The sequence below is a fragment of the Pseudochaenichthys georgianus genome, chromosome 1 (assembly GCF_902827115.2).
Source record: "Pseudochaenichthys georgianus chromosome 1, fPseGeo1.2, whole genome shotgun sequence".
Classification (NCBI taxonomy): domain Eukaryota; kingdom Metazoa; phylum Chordata; class Actinopteri; order Perciformes; family Channichthyidae; genus Pseudochaenichthys; species Pseudochaenichthys georgianus.
In genome coordinates, this window is record NC_047503.1 from 44099156 (window position 1) to 44118100 (window position 18945).

General features: G+C 41.4%; 1 protein-coding gene across 1 annotated transcript; it reads left to right on the forward strand.

Annotated features, from left to right (window-relative positions):
- The first annotated feature begins 1415 nt into the window (after positions 1 to 1415).
- On the forward strand, positions 1416 to 8271 carry LOC117450651 (ras-related protein ORAB-1-like). Its single transcript, XM_034088530.2, has 7 exons — positions 1416 to 1598; positions 1674 to 1756; positions 2086 to 2158; positions 2518 to 2607; positions 2712 to 2807; positions 4461 to 4592; positions 7736 to 8271. Exons 2-7 carry the CDS (start codon positions 1743 to 1745, stop codon positions 7931 to 7933), a joined length of 603 nt encoding a protein of 200 aa, XP_033944421.1. The 5' UTR covers positions 1416 to 1598; positions 1674 to 1742; the 3' UTR covers positions 7934 to 8271.
- The last annotated feature ends 10674 nt before the right edge of the window (positions 8272 to 18945 follow it).

The window sequence follows — 18945 nt, forward strand, 5'->3', positions numbered from 1 at the left end:
GTATTACGGCTTCTTCAGATAAAAAAAATGTATGGATTTTTTGTCAAAGCACTTCAGATATTCATTGCTATCGGGATGTTAAGAGCATTCCATGGAATATAACAAAAAGTGTATCTCGAGCCGGTTTCTGAAACTTACCTACCCCACCTTTAAGCAGCCACTTTGGCGTTTTGCTCCCTGCAAAATATCTTCGGACTTTCTTGGAACTGGGTGCTGGCCGAGCCGCAGGCCATCACCGACGGACCTGTGAAGCTTAGGAGGCTGAGTGAGGATCACTGGAGGACAAAGTTGGTCGCAGTGTGCACATAGGCCTACTTGTAGCGGCCAAAATCCTATAGAACTAAAACAGCCGCCGAGGCACTAGCGGATCTTACGCAGGGCAATGATCATCCAAGTCCAGACAAGAACCTCCATTTGTGCATTTTATTCCAATAATATAGTACAATGAACAGGTTTCCTATACCTCTTTTCCTTAAGCCGTTCCTATGGCTTTCCTTTGTGTGGCTTGAAACACCCTGGTAAAAAAACCGTTTGCCTACTAGTGCTCTGGCTCCCACCACCCACCTGTCTCCAATGGTGCTCTCATCACCCAGTGCCCAAAACATGCCTTCAAAATAAAAGCATATAAACTACTTTAACTTATGACGCTAACTAATAATACATATTACAAATTACAAATGACAATTATAAACAGCAAGAAAATAAATGTTAAATAATATATATATATATATATATATATATATATATAGCTCCAACACTACTGTTAACGTCGGTATGTGCAACGGAATTGTGCCAAAACTACCGCAACTGGCTGGGAGGGAGACTCCCCTGTGCACATTCTGGAGAACTGCGCAAAACCAGCTGATCGCAACATTCACGCTCTGTGGTCAAGCTGCTGCAGTTTGATTTACAACAAAGTGGAGCAAAAACACTGCTGCAAACTTACTCGGGGTGTTAAAGGAAGAGTTTGAAATCAGACAGAGGTGGAATAAATACGCAGATCTTGTGTAATACTCTGTTACAGTGAAAGTCCTGCATTCAAAATGTTACTCTAGTAAAATTAGAAAAAGTATTATCATCAAAATATAAGTACCAAAAGTAAAAGTAGTAATTTTGCAGATAAAGGTGCAGCTAGTTTGAATGACTTTGTAGACTGCAGGGTAGCTTGATTTACTCCAGGTGGAACTAAAGTCTGATTTAACACTTGATTATATTTCACATAATTCATCCAGATCTGTAAAGTCACTAACTGTATTAAATACATGTAGAGTAAAAGTACACCATTTACCTCGACCCTGAAGTAGAGTAGTATGGCTACATAGCGTAAAATAAATACTCAATAATAAGTATCTCAAAATTGTACGGTTGTTGAAGAAGTGTACTTAGTTACTTCCTACATCTGAAATCAGATGACTTCAAGTCATGTGATAATTTCTTAGTATTTGATCCTTCAACTTGGCCTCAGGAAATGCAAGGACTTCACATCGGAGGTACATCGCCTCTTCATCATCCATGCGAGAAGTGTAAATAGAGGTGAAGGAGACACTGAGGAGGACAGTGCGGAAGACTGCACTTATTAAAACCACGATTCGTGTGGGGTGAGTAGGCTACGCTGTCTCCTGGTACTCATCTGAGTAACTCGCTAAAAAAAGTTCTGTTTTCTCCGCCGCCAGCTCTGAGGTATTCCGCGACGAAGTCCTGCTGCTTCCATAGTAACAACAGTTTATAACCCGTATTCAACTATGCATCCCGAATAGTAAGTGGGCATTTGTATTGTCGATTATGACATTTCACTACCTGACAAAACATCGTTTTTTATTTATTTTTGCTTGCATTTAAAATTGCCTTTTTTAACAAAATAAACTATTCGAAAATATGTATTAAATAGTCAATAACTTTACAAAAATGTAAATAAGACAAGGATCAAAGGGCACAGGTGTAAGAACATGACAACACATTCAACCCAAGATTAATTTATAAGGTAGACCTATTTGTTTTAAGCATTACAAACAAGTCTCTATTTATTATGTGATCAAGGAGCTGTTTTGATAATTATTGTTGCGTTAATGTTGTTTTTCCTCACAGTGACTATTTATTCAAGCTGATCCTGATCGGGGATTCTTCTGTCGGAAAGACTAACCTCCTCCTCCGGTTTGCAGTAAGTGTTTCAGCCACTGCTACAACAGGCTTTTATGTTTTCAACCTGTCATCTGATGTGTGTGTGTGTGTGTGTGTGTGTGTGTGTGTGTGTGTGTGTGTGTGTGTGGTGTGTGTGTGTGTGTGTGTGTGTGTGGTGTGTGTGTGTGGTGTGTGTGTGTGTGTGTGTGTGTGTGTGTGTGTGTGTGTGTGTGTGTGTGTGTGTGTGTGTGTGTGTGTGTGTGTGTGTGTGTGTGTGTGTGTGTGTGTGTGTGTGTGTGTGTGTGTGTGTGTGTGTGTGGTGTGTGTGTGTGTGTGTGTGTGTGTGTGTGTGTGTGTGTGTGTGTGTGTGTGTGTGTGTGTGTGTGTGTGTGATCCTAGGATGACACAGGGATCTCCTCTTGTACCATCGGTGTGGACTTCAAGGTCAGGACCATCGAGCTGGACGGAAAGACCATAAAACTTCAGATTGTAAGGAGAACGTAGCGCAATCGGGCTGTAAAGAGATAAGCAGTGATAAACTTTGGATTATCTTTGAATCTGTTGGACTGACGAGATCTGTTTTTCTTCCTCAGTGGGACACGGCTGGTCAGGAACGTTTCCGCACCATCACGTCCAGTTACTACAGAGGAGCGCACGGCATTATAGTAGTTTATGATGTGACGGATCAGGTCAGTGCTTCACAAATAATATTAGTTTGTATTGTTCGGTTTTTATATCCTACTGGTCCTTAAAAAAAACTACAACTCGCTGTCATCATCCAGTCATATATGCTAATAACTAATTAATGTGATTAACAAGATAAGAAACGCTTTGTTTAGGGACAATTAAGGGTTACTAGAAAGAGATGAAGATACAAAAAGGAGGATAAAAAACAGAGCGAATAAAATAAAAACAAAAGGCCATTATGAAAAATAAAAAGCTATAAAAAGATACACAAAAATAATGATTGAACTAAAGCTACACACCCTCAACTAGTGTATGTATGTGTTGATGAACCTTAGTCAAGTACAATTTGTTAATATTTCAGATCAAAACATCACCGCCAGTAGACCCTTAAACACGCCTGTTCAACCCTGAAAGAAAATAACCGAAATATTTTTTATTTAGAGTGTAGAATTTAAGAATTATTGTTGAAATGTTTTTAAATCTTTTCTCATGACTGTGTATTAAAATACACTGAATTGAAATTACACTGTCCTAATTATCGTTGGCTCTGAACTGATATACGTTTTCGGAGTCTTTAAAGAATCATACTAATATATCTGTAATTAAACTGTCAATTTCCACAGATTTCAGAAGCATCCTGTGGAGATTCTCTCTTAATACGTTTTGTTAAAGGTCCCATGTCATGGCCATTTCCACTGATCATAATTCCATTGTTGAGGAATACTAGAATAGATTTACATTGTTCAATGTTCCTAAACGCCTTGTTGGAGCTCCTGCCCCCCCTCCCTATGAGCCCACTGTGCTCTGATTGGTCAGCTCGCCCACTCTGATCTGAGTCCACCACCGTTACAGCGGAACATCAGTGATTATGTGTTACCATGGCGTTTAATAGCAACCAGAAAATGACACCAGCAATGACAAACGGATGAGAATGCTGCGTGGGGTCTGGGTGCCGTGTTGGCGGGACGTTGCGGGGCTCGCTGCTCCGCTCTGTGAGGCTCGAGGAGCGGACAGTGTGAGCTGGAATACTGGTGTCTTTTCCTGGTTAAACACAGCGGGAAATCCACCTCACACTGTCCGCTCCGGGGGCCTCACAGGGCGGACTCGTGAGCTCCGTAATGTCCCGCTAACATGGAACTTAGTCTATATCCAGCATCCGCAGGGAAACACAGCGGGAAATCCACCTCACGCTGCTCGGGAGTCCACCCTGGCAGAGGGTCTGCCTATTGTTCTATAGCTGTGTGCCAATTGGTCCATTTGGACTTAGTGACGTCAATAGACCCCGGAGGAAAAAAATGGAAAAAGACAAATCTACAATGGGCAGCATAGTCACGTCTTTTCTGTGTTAGAGTTGTACTCGCGACAGGGTGTACTTTGAGGGTTTGTGACTCTGCACACCGTTTACATGCAGACACACCTATAACACACAAGGGGACGGGTAATAACCAGAAAAGCATGACATGGGACCTTTAAGGCATACTACCTTTTGAGGAAGCCCCCGGTTTTAATTATCTCTAAAAAAAGATGCATCATTGCCCTGTCAGCATTTTCTCCAACAGACCTCTGCTGCAAACCGGATGCCATTGAGTAACAGTTTTTGTTCCAACGTTAGTATCTGTTTTAATGTCTGTCCTCTTTCTGCTGCCTTCCCTCAGGAGTCCTTCACTAATGTCAAACACTGGCTACAGGAAATCGACCTTAACGCCAGCGAGAACGTCAACAAGCTGCTCGTAGGCAACAAGTGTGACCTCACGAAGAAGAAAGTCGTGGATTACACCACAGCTAAGGTGAGGCAATGCTCAAGGCTGAGACTCTTTGAGACACTTTGTCCAGATATCTGTATCCAAAGGGGAAAAGAGATAAGTAAGAGCTGACTGAGCAGCAGTTCGGTCGGTTTTCTTTAGCCACTGTGGCCTCACTGTGATATCCTTGAAAATGTGATGAGCTCAGTTTGTATGGTGAGGTTTGAAAGAGGAATCATGAACTTGTACTCGACTGAGCATCCAGCAGCTGGTCAGACAGCTGGCTGAACTCTGGGGAATTAGTAAGAAGTTCAATATGTTTGCCATTTTCAACCATATTTGGGTTGATATTGATATTGTATGCAGTTATTTACTTTTTTATTATGGTCAGACCGAGTTGTTTTAAATCTCTTTTTCTGAAAATATACAATTAACACAGACGAGTCAACCCAATCAAGCCATCATGTCTCAGGTCACCAGTCTTAAACTTCAGAATCAAAGTCTTTTTAACCGTGTCTGGCTGAAAGTCGTCAACTTAACAGCGACTCAGGTCAACTTGAGTCAAAGTCAAAATGACTCAACAGTTCTGATTTGGCTCCAACATCCTCAGGTTATTCAGGGCACAAAATGACCGAACCATTTAAATTAATATTTCCTGTAAATAACCAGAAATTCTCTGTATGCTACCTAGACTCTTAACTCCACCTCACACTCAATCAATCAATCAATGTTTATTTATATAGCCCAATATCACAAATGTTACATTTGTCTCAGTGGTCTTCACAGTGTGTACAGAATATCAGTATGACAATACGACACCCTCTGTCCTTAGACCCTCACATCGTACAAGGAAAAACTTCCAAAGAAAACCCAGTTTAAAGGGAAAAATGGGAGAAACCTCAGGGAGAGCAACAGAGGAGGGATCCCTCTCCCAGGACGGACAGACGTGCAAAAGATGCCGTGTGTAAATTGAAAAGATAATACATTTGCAACATAGGTAGTCCAGATGTTTGGAAATGCATGTGTGTATAATAGGAAGATGAATCCACGAGGATATCCATCCGGGACCTATGATCCAGGACCACAGCCACGACTCAAGATCCAGCGCTCGCGATCCAGGACACAGGACCGCAGGATCATCCATGACTCCGGATCCCGGCGTATATAGACACCAAAAGAAAGACATTTGGGGAAGCTGGGTTAATCGGAACATGAGAGTACACAGATATAGACAGAGAGAAGGAAGAAGTAAGATGACCCCCGACAAACTAAGCCTATATCAGCAAAACTAGGGGCTGAATCTAATCAGCCCTAACTATAAGCTTTATCAAAAAGGAAGGTCTTAAGCGCACTCTTAAAAACGGATAGGGTGTCTGCCGCCCGAACACAAACTGGAAGCTGATTCCACAAATGTGGAGCTTGATAAGAAAAGGCTCTGGCTCCCATTGTACTTTTAGAGACTCTAGGAACAACCAACAACCCTGCATTCTTGGAACGCAATGCCCTAGTAGGACAGTAGGGTATAATGAGTTCTTTAAGGTAAGATGGCGCCTGCCCATTAAGGGCTTTGTAGGCGAGAAGAAGAATTTTAAATTCTATCCTGTGTTCTATAGGGAGCCAGTGTAAGGCAGCCAGAACAGGAGTAATGTGGTCCCTTTTCCTAACTCTGGTTAGTACACGAGCCGCAGCATTTCAGCAATCAGCTGAAGCGACTTGATTGACTTCTTGGTACTCCCTGATAATAAAGAGTTACAATAATCCAGCCTAGAAGTAACAAATGCATGGACTAGTTTCTCTGCATCGTTTTGAGGCAAGATATGCCTGATTTTTGCAATGTTACGTAGATGGAAGTAGGCGGTCCTTGAAATTGATTTTATGTGGGCGTTAAAGGATAAATCCTGATCAAATATAACACCAAGATTCCTTACAGTCTCACTGGAGGCCAAATTAATGCCATCCATAGTTAGTATATCTTTAGATAATTTGTTTCGTAGATTCTTCGGGCCAAGTACAATAACTTCAGTTTTGGTCGTGTTTAACATCAAAAAGTTTAAGGTCATCCACGTTTTTAAGTCCTTAAGGCAGTCTTGAATTTTATTTAGATGATTAATTTCATCAGGCTTGATTGATAAATATAGTTGAGTATCATCCGCATAACAATGAAAGTTTACAGAATGATTCCTTATAATATTGCCTAACGGAAGCATATATAATGTGAACAAAATAGATCCGAGCACTGAGCCCTGTGGCACTCCATGGCTAACTTTGGTTTGCGTGGAAGATTCATCGTTAACACGTACAAACTGAGAGCGTTCAGATAGATAGGACCTAAACCAGCCTAAAGCAGTTCCCTGTATGCCAACTAAGTGCTCTAGTCTTTGCAATAGGATATCATGGTCGATAATATCAAATGCAGCACTGAGATCGAGCAAAACAAGAATAGAGACAAGTCCCTTGTCTGAGGCTATTAGAATATCATTTGTGACTTTAACCAGAGCTGTCTCTGTGCTATGATGTGTTCTACAGCTCAGTTTGCTTTACAACAGTGCTTCTCAAAGTGTGGTCTGCGGACCACTGGTGGTCCATGAGCGCCCCCTAGTGGTCCGCGAGTATATTGGTAACATTTCACATTTTAAATAAATAAATACATTTAAGTTGTCCGCACTCTCGCGGGAATATCTCCGCAATGGAGCGCGCTAAAGTTTCACTTTCGATTGCATGATATAGCCCAGCACAACACCTTCATCACACTTGCCACTTGTTTATACCATTTTCAGGCGATTTGTAATCTGTTCTAGAAAAACGATGCGATTTTGGATATTTGTGGAGTTAGGTGGTCCGCGAGTGTTTTTTTATTGGTGAAGTGGTCCTTGGTGTGAAAAAGTTTGAGAAACACTGCTTTAAAACTACAACTAGGAAAACTAGTAACTTAAAAGACTGCACGTTTTGGTTGAAAGCTATGGAAAAGGCAAGCAAAAGGGACTTTTTATACAATGGACACTAAAGATTTTCCTTGGTCAGAGAATATTTAACTCAAGTTCAATTGAAAATCACCATGAAAACCGAACGGTCTCATAAGCAGCAGTTATTGAGTTTTTAGTGTCACACAATCATCCGTAGCAGATAGTATGTTTTCAAGATATTTCATTTATTTAATATCCGTTGATTTTAATCTCTTCGATCTCCAGGAATTTGCCGAAAACGTGGGCATCCCCTTCTTTGAGACCAGCGCCAAGAGCAACACCAACGTGGATCAAGCATTGATGACCATGGTGGCGGAGATCAAGAAGAGGATGGGCCCCGGGGCCACGGCCGGGTCCTCGGAGAAGTCCAACGTGAAGATCCAGAGCAAGCTGTTCAACACCTCGTCCGGAGGCTGCTGCTGACCCCCATATCTGTGATGGTTTCCTCTGAATAACACCCAGAGAGAGACATTTTGAAACAGCCTATCTCCTCACTGATGGTCTTGTTTGCTCATATCATGTAATGTAAAGGCATCAGCACTATATTGATTGTTTCATAAACACAAGATGAGAAATCTGAGTTCTTCTTTCACCTCTGCTTAAAAGTTTATGACAACCCAGAATATCAACAAAGGTGGGAGAAGTACTCTGATCTTGTACTTGAGTAAAAGTAGAAGTACCAGAGTGTAGAAATACTCTGTTACAGTATAAGTCCTGCATTCAAAATGTTACTCAAATAAAAGTATTATCGTCAAAATATAGTTAAAGTAGATACTCTTCATTCATCCCCCATCTCTCTCTACTCTCCGCTCACCTTTTCACCCTCGCCCTCCCACCAAAACAAATCTCCAGGTTCACTTTGAAATCTATAAAGAGAGACTTGGCCTTTATAATTTGGAATTGAAAAACGCACGACAGTCGTTCTTCTCTGACATCATTACCAAAAACAAAAACAACGCACGTGCCTTGTTTGCTAACGTCGACAGACTAACTAACCCCCCAGTGTCAGGAGCCTCTGAATTTCTATCCACCAGGGCGTGCAATGACTTTGCCTTTTTCACTGACAACATTCAGAAAATCAGACAAGCAGTCAGTGCCTCTGACACAATTCAATTAATTAACAATTAACTCCACCTGCACACTTGACCCAATGCCCTCCAAATTTGTTAAAGAGAGCCTCCCTGCCATCTCCCAACTCATCACCACCATCATTAACTCCTCCCTCAGATCTGGATCAGTTCCCCCCTCTCTCAAACTGGCTGCTGTCACACCCATTCTCAAAAGACCTGGACTCACACCTGACATCATGTCCAACTTCTGGCCCATCTCAAATCTCCCCTTTCTGTCAAAAATACTTGAACGTGTCGTTGCCTCACAACTTAAAGCCCACCTCGGCTCCAATGATCTCTTTGAGCCATTTCAATCCGGTTTCCGATCAAAACACAGCACAGCACAGCATATACATATATACATATAAAGGAGGAACCTATTGCGGTGAGCACGTTGCAACTTCCGGTTGTTGTTGTCATCTCCGGGTATCCCGTGTGCCTGTTCTGTTGCTGATAGCTTATTAACTTAAACTTAATCGATCGTTTTAAAACTCTTGATCACGGCAACTGCCTGACGTTGTAATCACACGTTACTACAGCTTAAGCACTCACAACTCTCCTTCTCTTAGCGACTGTAACTCCACAGTTGCTTACACTCTTTTCGAGTTTGCTAACGGTAGCTACTTTAGCTTGATAGCTAGCCATGGCTCTTTCCCCACCTTCTGGTGCTATTTCCTGCTCTTCCTGTCTCATGTTTGGTTACTTCCCGGCCTCCCTTACTGGTAAGGATACATGTGTTAAATGTAGTATAGTTGTTAGGTTGGAGGCGGGAATCATAGCCATAGAAGCCCGGCTCCTCATCTTAGAAAGTAACTCAGCTAAAGTAAAGCCCATGTTAGCATGTGCGGACCGGCAAAAGGAAGCTCCTCTTAGCCGTCCCCCGGCAACTCCCGAGCAGCAGGGAGGCTGGGTGACTGTTCAGAAGGGGCATAACGCGAAACCCGCAGGTCCCCACCAACCCGTTCACGTATCTAACAGATATTCCCCACTCAGCGAGACACCCGCTGAGAAGCCAACTCTGGTTATTGGTAGCTCTATTATGAGACACGTGAATTTAGAGACCGAAGCCTCCACAGTCACATGCATTCCGGGGGCCAGAGCGGGCGACGTTGAGGCGCATCTTAAACTGCTGGCTAAAGATAAACGTAAATACAGTAGGATTGTTATTCACGTCGGTGGTAATGATGTTCGTTTACGCCAATCAGAATGCACCAAACTTAATGTGGAGTCGGTGTGTAGTTATGCTAAAACAATGTCGGACACCGTAATCTTCTCTGGTCCCCTGATGACATGTATAGCCGCATGTCATCATTTCAGCGCTGGTTGTCTTGGTGGTGCCCAGCAAACAATGTGGGCTTCGTAAATAATTGGACAGCCTTCTGGGGAAAACCTGGTCTGATTAAGAGAGACGGCATTCACCCTACTTTGAAAGGTGCAGATCTCATTTCGGCAAACATTTCAGGGCTTTGTGGACGTAATCCATGACAAACTGGAGTTGAGACCAGGAGGCAGAGTCGCAGTCTTACACGCTTCTCTGCGCTCTCTCCTAGGCAGTCACCCATAGGAATCCCGAACCCAATAAAATACCCAATATTAGCGGTGTGTGTGTCTGCCCAAGGACAATTTAAGGTAAAACCTAATAGAGGTGTCATACATAATAACCTAATAAAAGTAAATGTAACAACTACTACAGTGCAACAAAACAGGAAGATTAAATGTGGTCTCTTAAACATAAGATCTCTAGCATCTAAAGCAATATTGGTAAATGATTTAATATCAGATTATAATATTGATATATGCTGTCTCACTGAAACTTGGTTGAGACATGAAGAATATGTCAGCATAAATGAGGCCACTCCACCCAGCCATGTCAACACTCATATTGCTCGAGGCACGGGCCGAGGAGGTGGAGTTGCAGCAATCTTTGACTCAAGTTTACTTATCAATACTAAACCAAAATGTAATTATACCTCTTTTGAAAGCCTCGTTTTTAGTCTTACGCATCCGACCTGGAAAACTTTGCAGCCAATCTTATTTGTTACAGTGTATCGTGCACCAGGTCCTTATTCAGAATTCTTATCAGAATTCTCTGAGTTTTTATCAACTTTGGTTCTTAAAACAGACAAAGTAATTATCGTAGGTGACTTTAATATTCATGTTGACGATGATAAAAATAGCCTTACTGTTGCATTTAACTCTATATTAGATTCTGTTGGTTTCTGTCAGAGTGTAAATAAACCAACCCACTGTTATAATCACACTCTCGACCTTGTTCTGACTTATGGTATTGAAATTGAGCAACTATTAGTCGAACCGCATAATCCTGCTTTATCCGACCATTTCTTAGTAACTTTTGAAGTACTGTTACTAGACTACAAATCATTAGTCAAAAGCTCTTGCAGCAGAAACCTATCTGTTAGTGCCCCCAAATTGATCATGTTGTTGATAGTGCTATAGATGCGCTGCGAATAAAATTAGACTCTGTTGCTCCTTTGAAAAAGAAGAAAATAAAACAACATAGATTAGCTCCATGGCATAATGCCGAAACCCGCAAAATAAAGCAAAAGTCTAGACAACTTGAAAGGATATGGCGTTCCACTAAACTTGAAGAATCTCGTTTAATTTGGCATATTACTCTCAATGAATATAAGAAAGCACTGCGTAAAGCGAGAGCAGCCTACTACTCTTCATTAATAGATGAGAATAAGAATAATGCAAGATTTCTTTTCAGCACTGTAGCCAGGCTGACAGAGAGCCACAGCTCCATTGAGCCTTCTATTCCCATAGCACTCAGTAGTAATGATTTTATGTGCTTTTTTAACGATAAAATTGTTACTCTTAGAAACAAAATGAATGACCTCTTGCCTTCGACCAGTATAGTGTTATCAACAGCTCCCGGAATCGTAAGTTCTAATATTACACTAGATAGTAAACTAGAATGCTTTTCAGCCATTAACCTTGAACAATTACATTCAATGATTCTCTCTTCTAAACCATCAACGTGCATGTTAGACCCAATTCCAACTAAGCTGTTGAAGGAAGTTTTTCCATTAATTAGCACTTCTTTATTAAATATTATGAATATGTCTTTATTATCAGGCTATGTTCCACAATCATTCAAAGTAGCAGTGATAAAACCGCTTCTTAAAAAGCACAACCTCGATCCAGAGGTTTTAGCCAACTATAGACCTATTTCTAATCTTCCGTTCCTCTCAAAAATTCTTGAGAAAGCGGTCGCAAAACAGTTGTGTGATTACTTAAAAAACAATGATTTATTTGAAGATTTTCAGTCTGGCTTTAGAACACATCATAGCACAGAGACAGCTCTGGTTAAAGTCACAAATGATATTCTAATAGCCTCAGACAAGGGACTTGTCTCTATTCTTGTTTTGCTCGATCTCAGTGCTGCATTTGATACTATCGACCATGATATCCTATTGCAAAGACTAGAGCACTTAGTTGGCATACAGGGAACTGCTTTAGGCTGGTTTAGATCCTATCTATCTGAACGCTCTCAGTTTGTACGTGTTAACGATGAATCTTCCACGCAAACCAAAGTTAGCCATGGAGTGCCACAGGGCTCAGTGCTCGGACCTATTTTGTTCACATTATATATGCTTCCGTTAGGCAATATTATAAGGAATCATTCTGTAAACTTTCATTGTTATGCGGATGATACTCAACTATATTTATCAATCAAGCCTGATGAAATTAATCATCTAAATAAAATTCAAGACTGCCTTAAGGACTTAAAAACGTGGATGACCTTAAACTTTTTGATGTTAAACACGACCAAAACTGAAGTTATTGTACTTGGCCCGAAGAATCTACGAAACAAATTATCTAAAGACATACTAACTATGGATGGCATTAATTTGGCCTCCAGTGAGACTGTAAGGAATCTTGGTGTTATATTTGATCAGGATTTATCCTTTAACGCCCACATAAAATCAATTTCAAGGACCGCCTACTTCCATCTACGTAACATTGCAAAAATCAGGCATATCTTGCCTCAAAACGATGCAGAGAAACTAGTCCATGCATTTGTTACTTCTAGGCTGGATTATTGTAACTCTTTATTATCAGGGAGTACCAAGAAGTCAATCAAGTCGCTTCAGCTGATTCAAAATGCTGCGGCTCGTGTACTAACCAGAGTTAGGAGAAGGGACCACATTACTCCTGTTCTGGCTGCCTTACACTGGCTCCCTATAGAACACAGGATAGAATTTAAAATTCTTCTTCTCGCCTACAAAGCCCTTAATGGGCAGGCGCCATCTTACCTTAAAGAACTCATTATACCCTACTGTCCTACTAGGGCATTGCGTTCCAAGAATGCAGGGTTGTTGGTTGTTCCTAGAATCTCTAAAAGTACAATGGGAGCCAGAGCCTTTTCTTATCAAGCTCCACATTTGTGGAATCAGCTTCCAGTTTGTGTTCGGGCGGCAGACACCCTATCCGTTTTTAAGAGTGCGCTTAAGACCTTCCTTTTTGATAAAGCTTATAGTTAGGGCTGATTAGATTCAGCCCCTAGTTTTGCTGATATAGGCTTAGTTTGTCGGGGGACATCTTACTTCTTCCTTCTCTCTGTCTATACCCGTGTACACTCATGTTCCGATTAACCCAGCTTCCCCAAATGTCTTTCTTTTTGGTGTCTATATACGCTGGGATCCGGAGTCATGGATGATCCTGCGGTCCTGTGTCCTGGATCGCGAGCGCTGGATCTTGAGTCGTGGCTGTGGTCCTGGATCATAGGTCCCGGATGGATATCCTCGTGGATTCATCTTCCTATTATACACACATGCATTTCCAAACATCTGGACTACCTATGTTGCAAATGTATTATCTTTTCAATTTACACACGGCATCTTTTGCACGTCTGTCCGTCCTGGGAGAGGGATCCCTCCACTGTGGCTCTCCCTGAGGTTTCTCCCATTTTTCCCTTTAAACTGGGTTTTCTTTGGAAGTTTTTCCTTGTACGATGTGAGGGTCTAAGGACAGAGGGTGTCGTATTGTCATACTGATATTCTGTACACACTGTGAAGACCACTGAGACAAATGTAACATTTGTGATATTGGGCTATATAAATAAACATTGATTGATTGATTGATTGATTAATTGATTGATTGATTGATTGGTTGATTGATTGATTGATTGATTGATTGATATATATATATATATATCTCAACAAAAACCATCACCCTCCACAACACACTCCACTCTCACCAACTCTCTCAGAAATAAAAGCATGGATGCAAACAAATTATCTCCAACTGAACAGTGCCAAATCAGACATCATCATCGGCCCCCCATCGCGTATCAAAGACATCCAGAATTTCAACTTCACCATTGACAGCCACACTCTATCTCCCCCCCTCACATCCGCAACCTCAGAGTCATCTTCGACAGTCAGCTCAAATTCAACCACCACATCAATCACATCACCAGGACCGCCTTTATCCACCTCAAAAACATTGCCCGTCTCCGCCCATCACTCTCCTCCTCTGCTGCTGAAACCCCGATTCATGCATTCATCACTTCACGACTCGACTACTGCAATAGCATCCTCTACGGCATACCATCCAACCTAATCAATAAACGCCAACATATCCAGAACTCTGCTGCCCGTCTCCTCACCCACACCGCTCCCGAGACCACATCACTCCCGTCCTCCAGAACCTCCACTGGCTCCCTGTCCGTCAAAGAATCAACTTCAAAGTCCTCCTGATTACTCACAAAGCCCTCAACAACCAGCCCCCCCCTACCTCACAGACCTGCAGCACCACCACGCCCCTTCCCACTGCCTCCGTTCATCAGAAGCCAACCTCCTTTTCATCCCCACCTGCATCAATCACCGGACCTGGGGGGACAGAGCCTTCTCCGTTGCTGCCCCCTCCCTCTGGAACTCACTCCCACAACCCATCAGAGACTGCACCGACCTCACCACCTTCAAAAAACTTACAAAAACTCACCTCTTCAATCTGGCTTTTAATGTGTGATTGTTTTTGTATTATTTGACTTTCACTTTAACTATATATTTATTTGTTGTTCCTTTATTTTATTTTATCTTCACTATATCTGTAAAGCGTCTTTGAGCACCTGTAAAAGCCCTAACAAATTAAATCTATTATTATTATTATTATTATTAATTCCATCAGATTAATGATAAAAACCTAGAGGACATTATTCAACTTCTGAAGTCCTCCTCCTGCTGCCTTGATATTATTCCAACAGGATTTTTCAAAAATGTTTTGCCTTGCATGGCCTCAGATCTACTTCATATAGTAAACAAATCTCTTCACTCAGGTATTTTTCCACAGGCTCTGCAGTCATTAAACCGCTCTTAAAAAAGAATAATCTAGATGCTTCAGTAATGAACAATTACAGGCCCATATCAAACCTCCCATTTCTAGGTAAAATCATTGAAAAAGTAGTCTTTCAACAGTTGAGTAATTTCTTGCATTTAAATAAGTCAGGCTTTCGTCCAAACCACAGCACTGAGACTGCTCTTGTAAAGGTCTTCAATGACATCCACTTAAACACAGACAGTGGCAGAACTTCAGTGTTAGTATTATTAGATCTCAGTGCTGCGTTTGACACTGTTGACCACAGCATATTACTAGACCGACTGGAAAACTGGGTGGGACTTTCGGAAACAGTTCTAAATTAGTTTGAATCCTACTTAAAGGACAGAAACAACGTTGTTTCTATAGGTAATACACATCTGAGTTGACAAATATGACATGTGGGGTTCCTCAAGGCTCCATCTTGGGGCCTCTTCTCTTTAACGTCTACATGCTACCACTGGCTCAGATAATGAAGAACAACAAAATAAGTTACCATAGCTATGCAGATGACACACAAATTTACGTAACAATTTCACCAGGAGACTATGCTCCAATTCAAACACTGAGTAAGTGCATTGAACAAATCAATGACTGGATGTGTCAGAACTTTCTCCAATTAAACAAAGATAAAACTGAGGTAATGGTTTTTGGAGCCAAGGCAGAACATATAAAAGTTAGCGCTGAGCTTCAGTCTGCAATGTTCAAAACAACAGAAAAAGCCAGAAATCTAGGTGTAGTCATGGACTCTGACCTGAGTTTCAACAGTCACATTAAAACAGTTACTAAATCAGCCTACTATCACCTAAAGAACATATCTAGGATTAAAAGACTAATGTCACAGCAGGATTTGGAAAAACTTGTCCATGCCTTTATCTTCAGTAGACTCGACTACTGTAATGGTGTCTTCACAGGTCTCACTAAAAAATCTATTAGAAAGCTGCAGCTGATTCAGAACGCCGCTGCTCGAGTCCTCACTAACACTAAGAAAGTGGATCACATCACTCCTGTTCTGAAGTCTTTACACTGGCTTCCTGTGTGTCAAAGAATAGATTTCAAAATACTGCTGCTGGATTATAAAGCATTGAATGGTTTAGGCCCAAATACATTTCTGACCTCCTGCTAAATTATGAACCATCCAGATCTCTCAGGTCTTCAGGGACTGGTCAGCTTCCTGTCCCCAGAGTCCGAACTAAACATGGAGAAGCAGCGTTCAGTTATTATGCTCCAAATATCTGGAACAAACTCCCAGGAACCTGCAGGTCCGCTGCAACTCTGACTACTTTTAAATCCAGGCTGAAGACTTTTCTTTTTGAACTATTCACATCTTAAACTGCACTGTAACTTTTATGATACGATGGGCTGGTAAGAACTCAGATGCTCAATTCCGTTGCTTGGTAATATTCTTTATTGTAAAGAAACCAATAATGACTTCTAGGTAGTGATGGCAGTTTGACACTGAAGCTTCAAACGGAGCTTTAACCCTGGACTTCCTATTCCATAGAAGCAGTGCTTCGAAGCATGCTTCATATCACGTGACATATGACGTCCGAAGCAGCAACTGCTTCAAATCACGCGACATGTGACGTCCGAAGCAGCAACTGCTTCATTTCCTGAATGAATCACTTGACTGGTTCGCACATAGGTCCATTCACGCGATTCAATGCACTGCCTCGTCTCTATTCTGACAGGTGACAGGTTGAAACAGTTTCAAATTTGAGTGCTTCAACACTTTATGACCGCTCTAAACAATGCGCAATGTGTGGGTTGTTGTCGTAGTTTGTGTTGTTGCTGTTGGTATTGCATTTTATATCATTATAGAGCAAGCCAGGAAGAAAGGTAGGTCGTTCTGGCTCGGGAAACACTTAGAAATGTGGAGAAGTTGTGAAAAAAAAGACAATTATCAGTAATATAAAAACAGTTAAATATTTTAAGGAATAGATAGCCCAGTGGGTAGAGCCGGCGGCCCGAATGCGGCGATGTCCTCCGCACAGCTGGTTCAAAGCCCGGAATGGATGTATTGTAATCATTGCTTTTCAACTTTAATAACTGATAAAAAACCCTCTCCTCCCAAAAAAATAACCCAATACACCCAATTATCAATCTTTAATTGCAAATAGAACATGATATTCAGTCTTAGTGTGTGTGTGCATCGAATATTTTTCAAGGCAAAGATACGTTAAACCAGCCTTGCACTTCGCCAGGAGAGGTCACTGTAACTGAAGCTTCGAGAAATGAACCTATTTCCGACACAATTGTCCAAGTGGTTCGATGCTTCGTTCAAAGCTTCATTTTGCCATCACTACTTCTAGGCTCTACGAGGACTCTCCATAGAATCACTAGGTTCTAATAGGTAATGTAACATGGATCTCTGGCAAACAGGCATGGATATAACGACAACACAAGACGAACCAACACCAGACAAAGGGAGAGAAGGACTATATATACACATTAGGTAATGGGGCACAGGTGGATCAGGGGCGGGAACAACAATCCGTCTAGCAGATGCCACACGGACAGGAAGTGCCGACACCTGGAGAGAGAGAGTAGAGTAATTAACATCATAAGACAGATAGACAAACACTAAAAACACAACAGCTAACAGGATACTAGCGCTAAAACCTTATTTTATCCATGTATTTTTTCTTTTAATGTTTATTTTATTAGCTTTTCTTTTTAATGACTGATTTTAAATGCCATTTTCTTAATGTCTTTCATTTTTTGTAAAGCACTTTGAATTGCCTTGTGTTGAAAAGTGCTATATAAATAAACTTGCCTTGCCTTGCCTTAAAGTAGCGACAGTAGTCATTGGTCCATTTCAGAATAATATATATGATATGTTTTATAACGATTGATCATTAAAGTGTTCTCAAAGCTGGTGAAGGTGCAGCTAGTTTGAAGTACTTTGTATACTGCAGGGTAGCTTGTGAATTTACTCCAGGTGGAACTAAAGTCTGATTTAACACTTGATTATATTTCACATCATTCATCCAGATCTGAAAAGTAACTAAAAGTACAAAATAAATGTACGGGGGTAAAATGTATTATTTATATTTAGCTCTGAATTGTATTGGAGTAGAAGTACAAAGGGGGTACATTATTGAAAAAAGTTTGAGCACCACTGCCATAGACTGTATATATAAAGGGTCACTACGCGCCTTTGCGTAGGGGAGACCAGGGACAGTTGTAACACTTTTTGGGGTTTCCCCAATAAGTAAAAAACCATTTAGGCTACACTAGGAAAGCCATTTTGCTATAGTATACATTTTCAATGTGTCAGCTACTGAAACAATGTATTTAAGATGTTTTTATGAAATAAGTACAGGTTGAAAAAAAAAAAATGTTGTTAATTTTTTTTTGAAACACCCAACTGACGGTTGTAACATGTTAATAACGGTTACCTTTTTTCACACTACATGACAAAGAAAAAAGGTAGTAAAAGGCTGCGAGTGGAGGAGAGGATGCCACAGACGGTGATGGAGCTGCACTGGTAAGGCTCTGGTGGTGGGCGGTCTGTGATTTGGGATGGCGCAAAATCGATGTTACTGAAAATATGTCTATTAAAAGGCCAAATTCCAGTTCACGCTAACCCTGCCTGGATATTTGATGGCGTTGCAGCCAGAGGAAGGGCACTCTTCACAAGGCCCGGCAGATCATAAATGGTCATTGTGGCTCCTGGATGTGTCTTCATCCAGTTGTCACAGCGGCTGTTGATGTGCTTCTTCTATTACATACAGTGCGATCTAAGGGCTGTAATTTATGAGAGCAGTGTGGAGGAAAAGAGAGGAGGATGATCCCATGGCTCCTGCAAAAATTAATCCCCTCCACAGAAAGGTGGGAGGAATGATTGTCCAGAACCGCACTTTTGACTCCTGTGAGCTCTTGGTATGGGTCTGGAAGTGCTAGAGGAAGACCAACAAGTCTTCCTCTTGCATCCACCCAGACCCACCACACACAGGGACAATGCACACCAATCAACAATAT

What these genes read in the sequence shown, in the direction of transcription:
- LOC117450651 (XM_034088530.2), top strand. An exon ending in ACCTCCTCCTCCGGTTTGCA is followed by an intron (nt 2,159 to 2,517) that starts GTAAGTGTTTCA and finishes GTGTGATCCTAG; the next exon opens with GATGACACAGGGATCTCCTC. An exon ending in TGGATTACACCACAGCTAAG is followed by an intron (nt 4,593 to 7,735) that starts GTGAGGCAATGC and finishes TTCGATCTCCAG; the next exon opens with GAATTTGCCGAAAACGTGGG.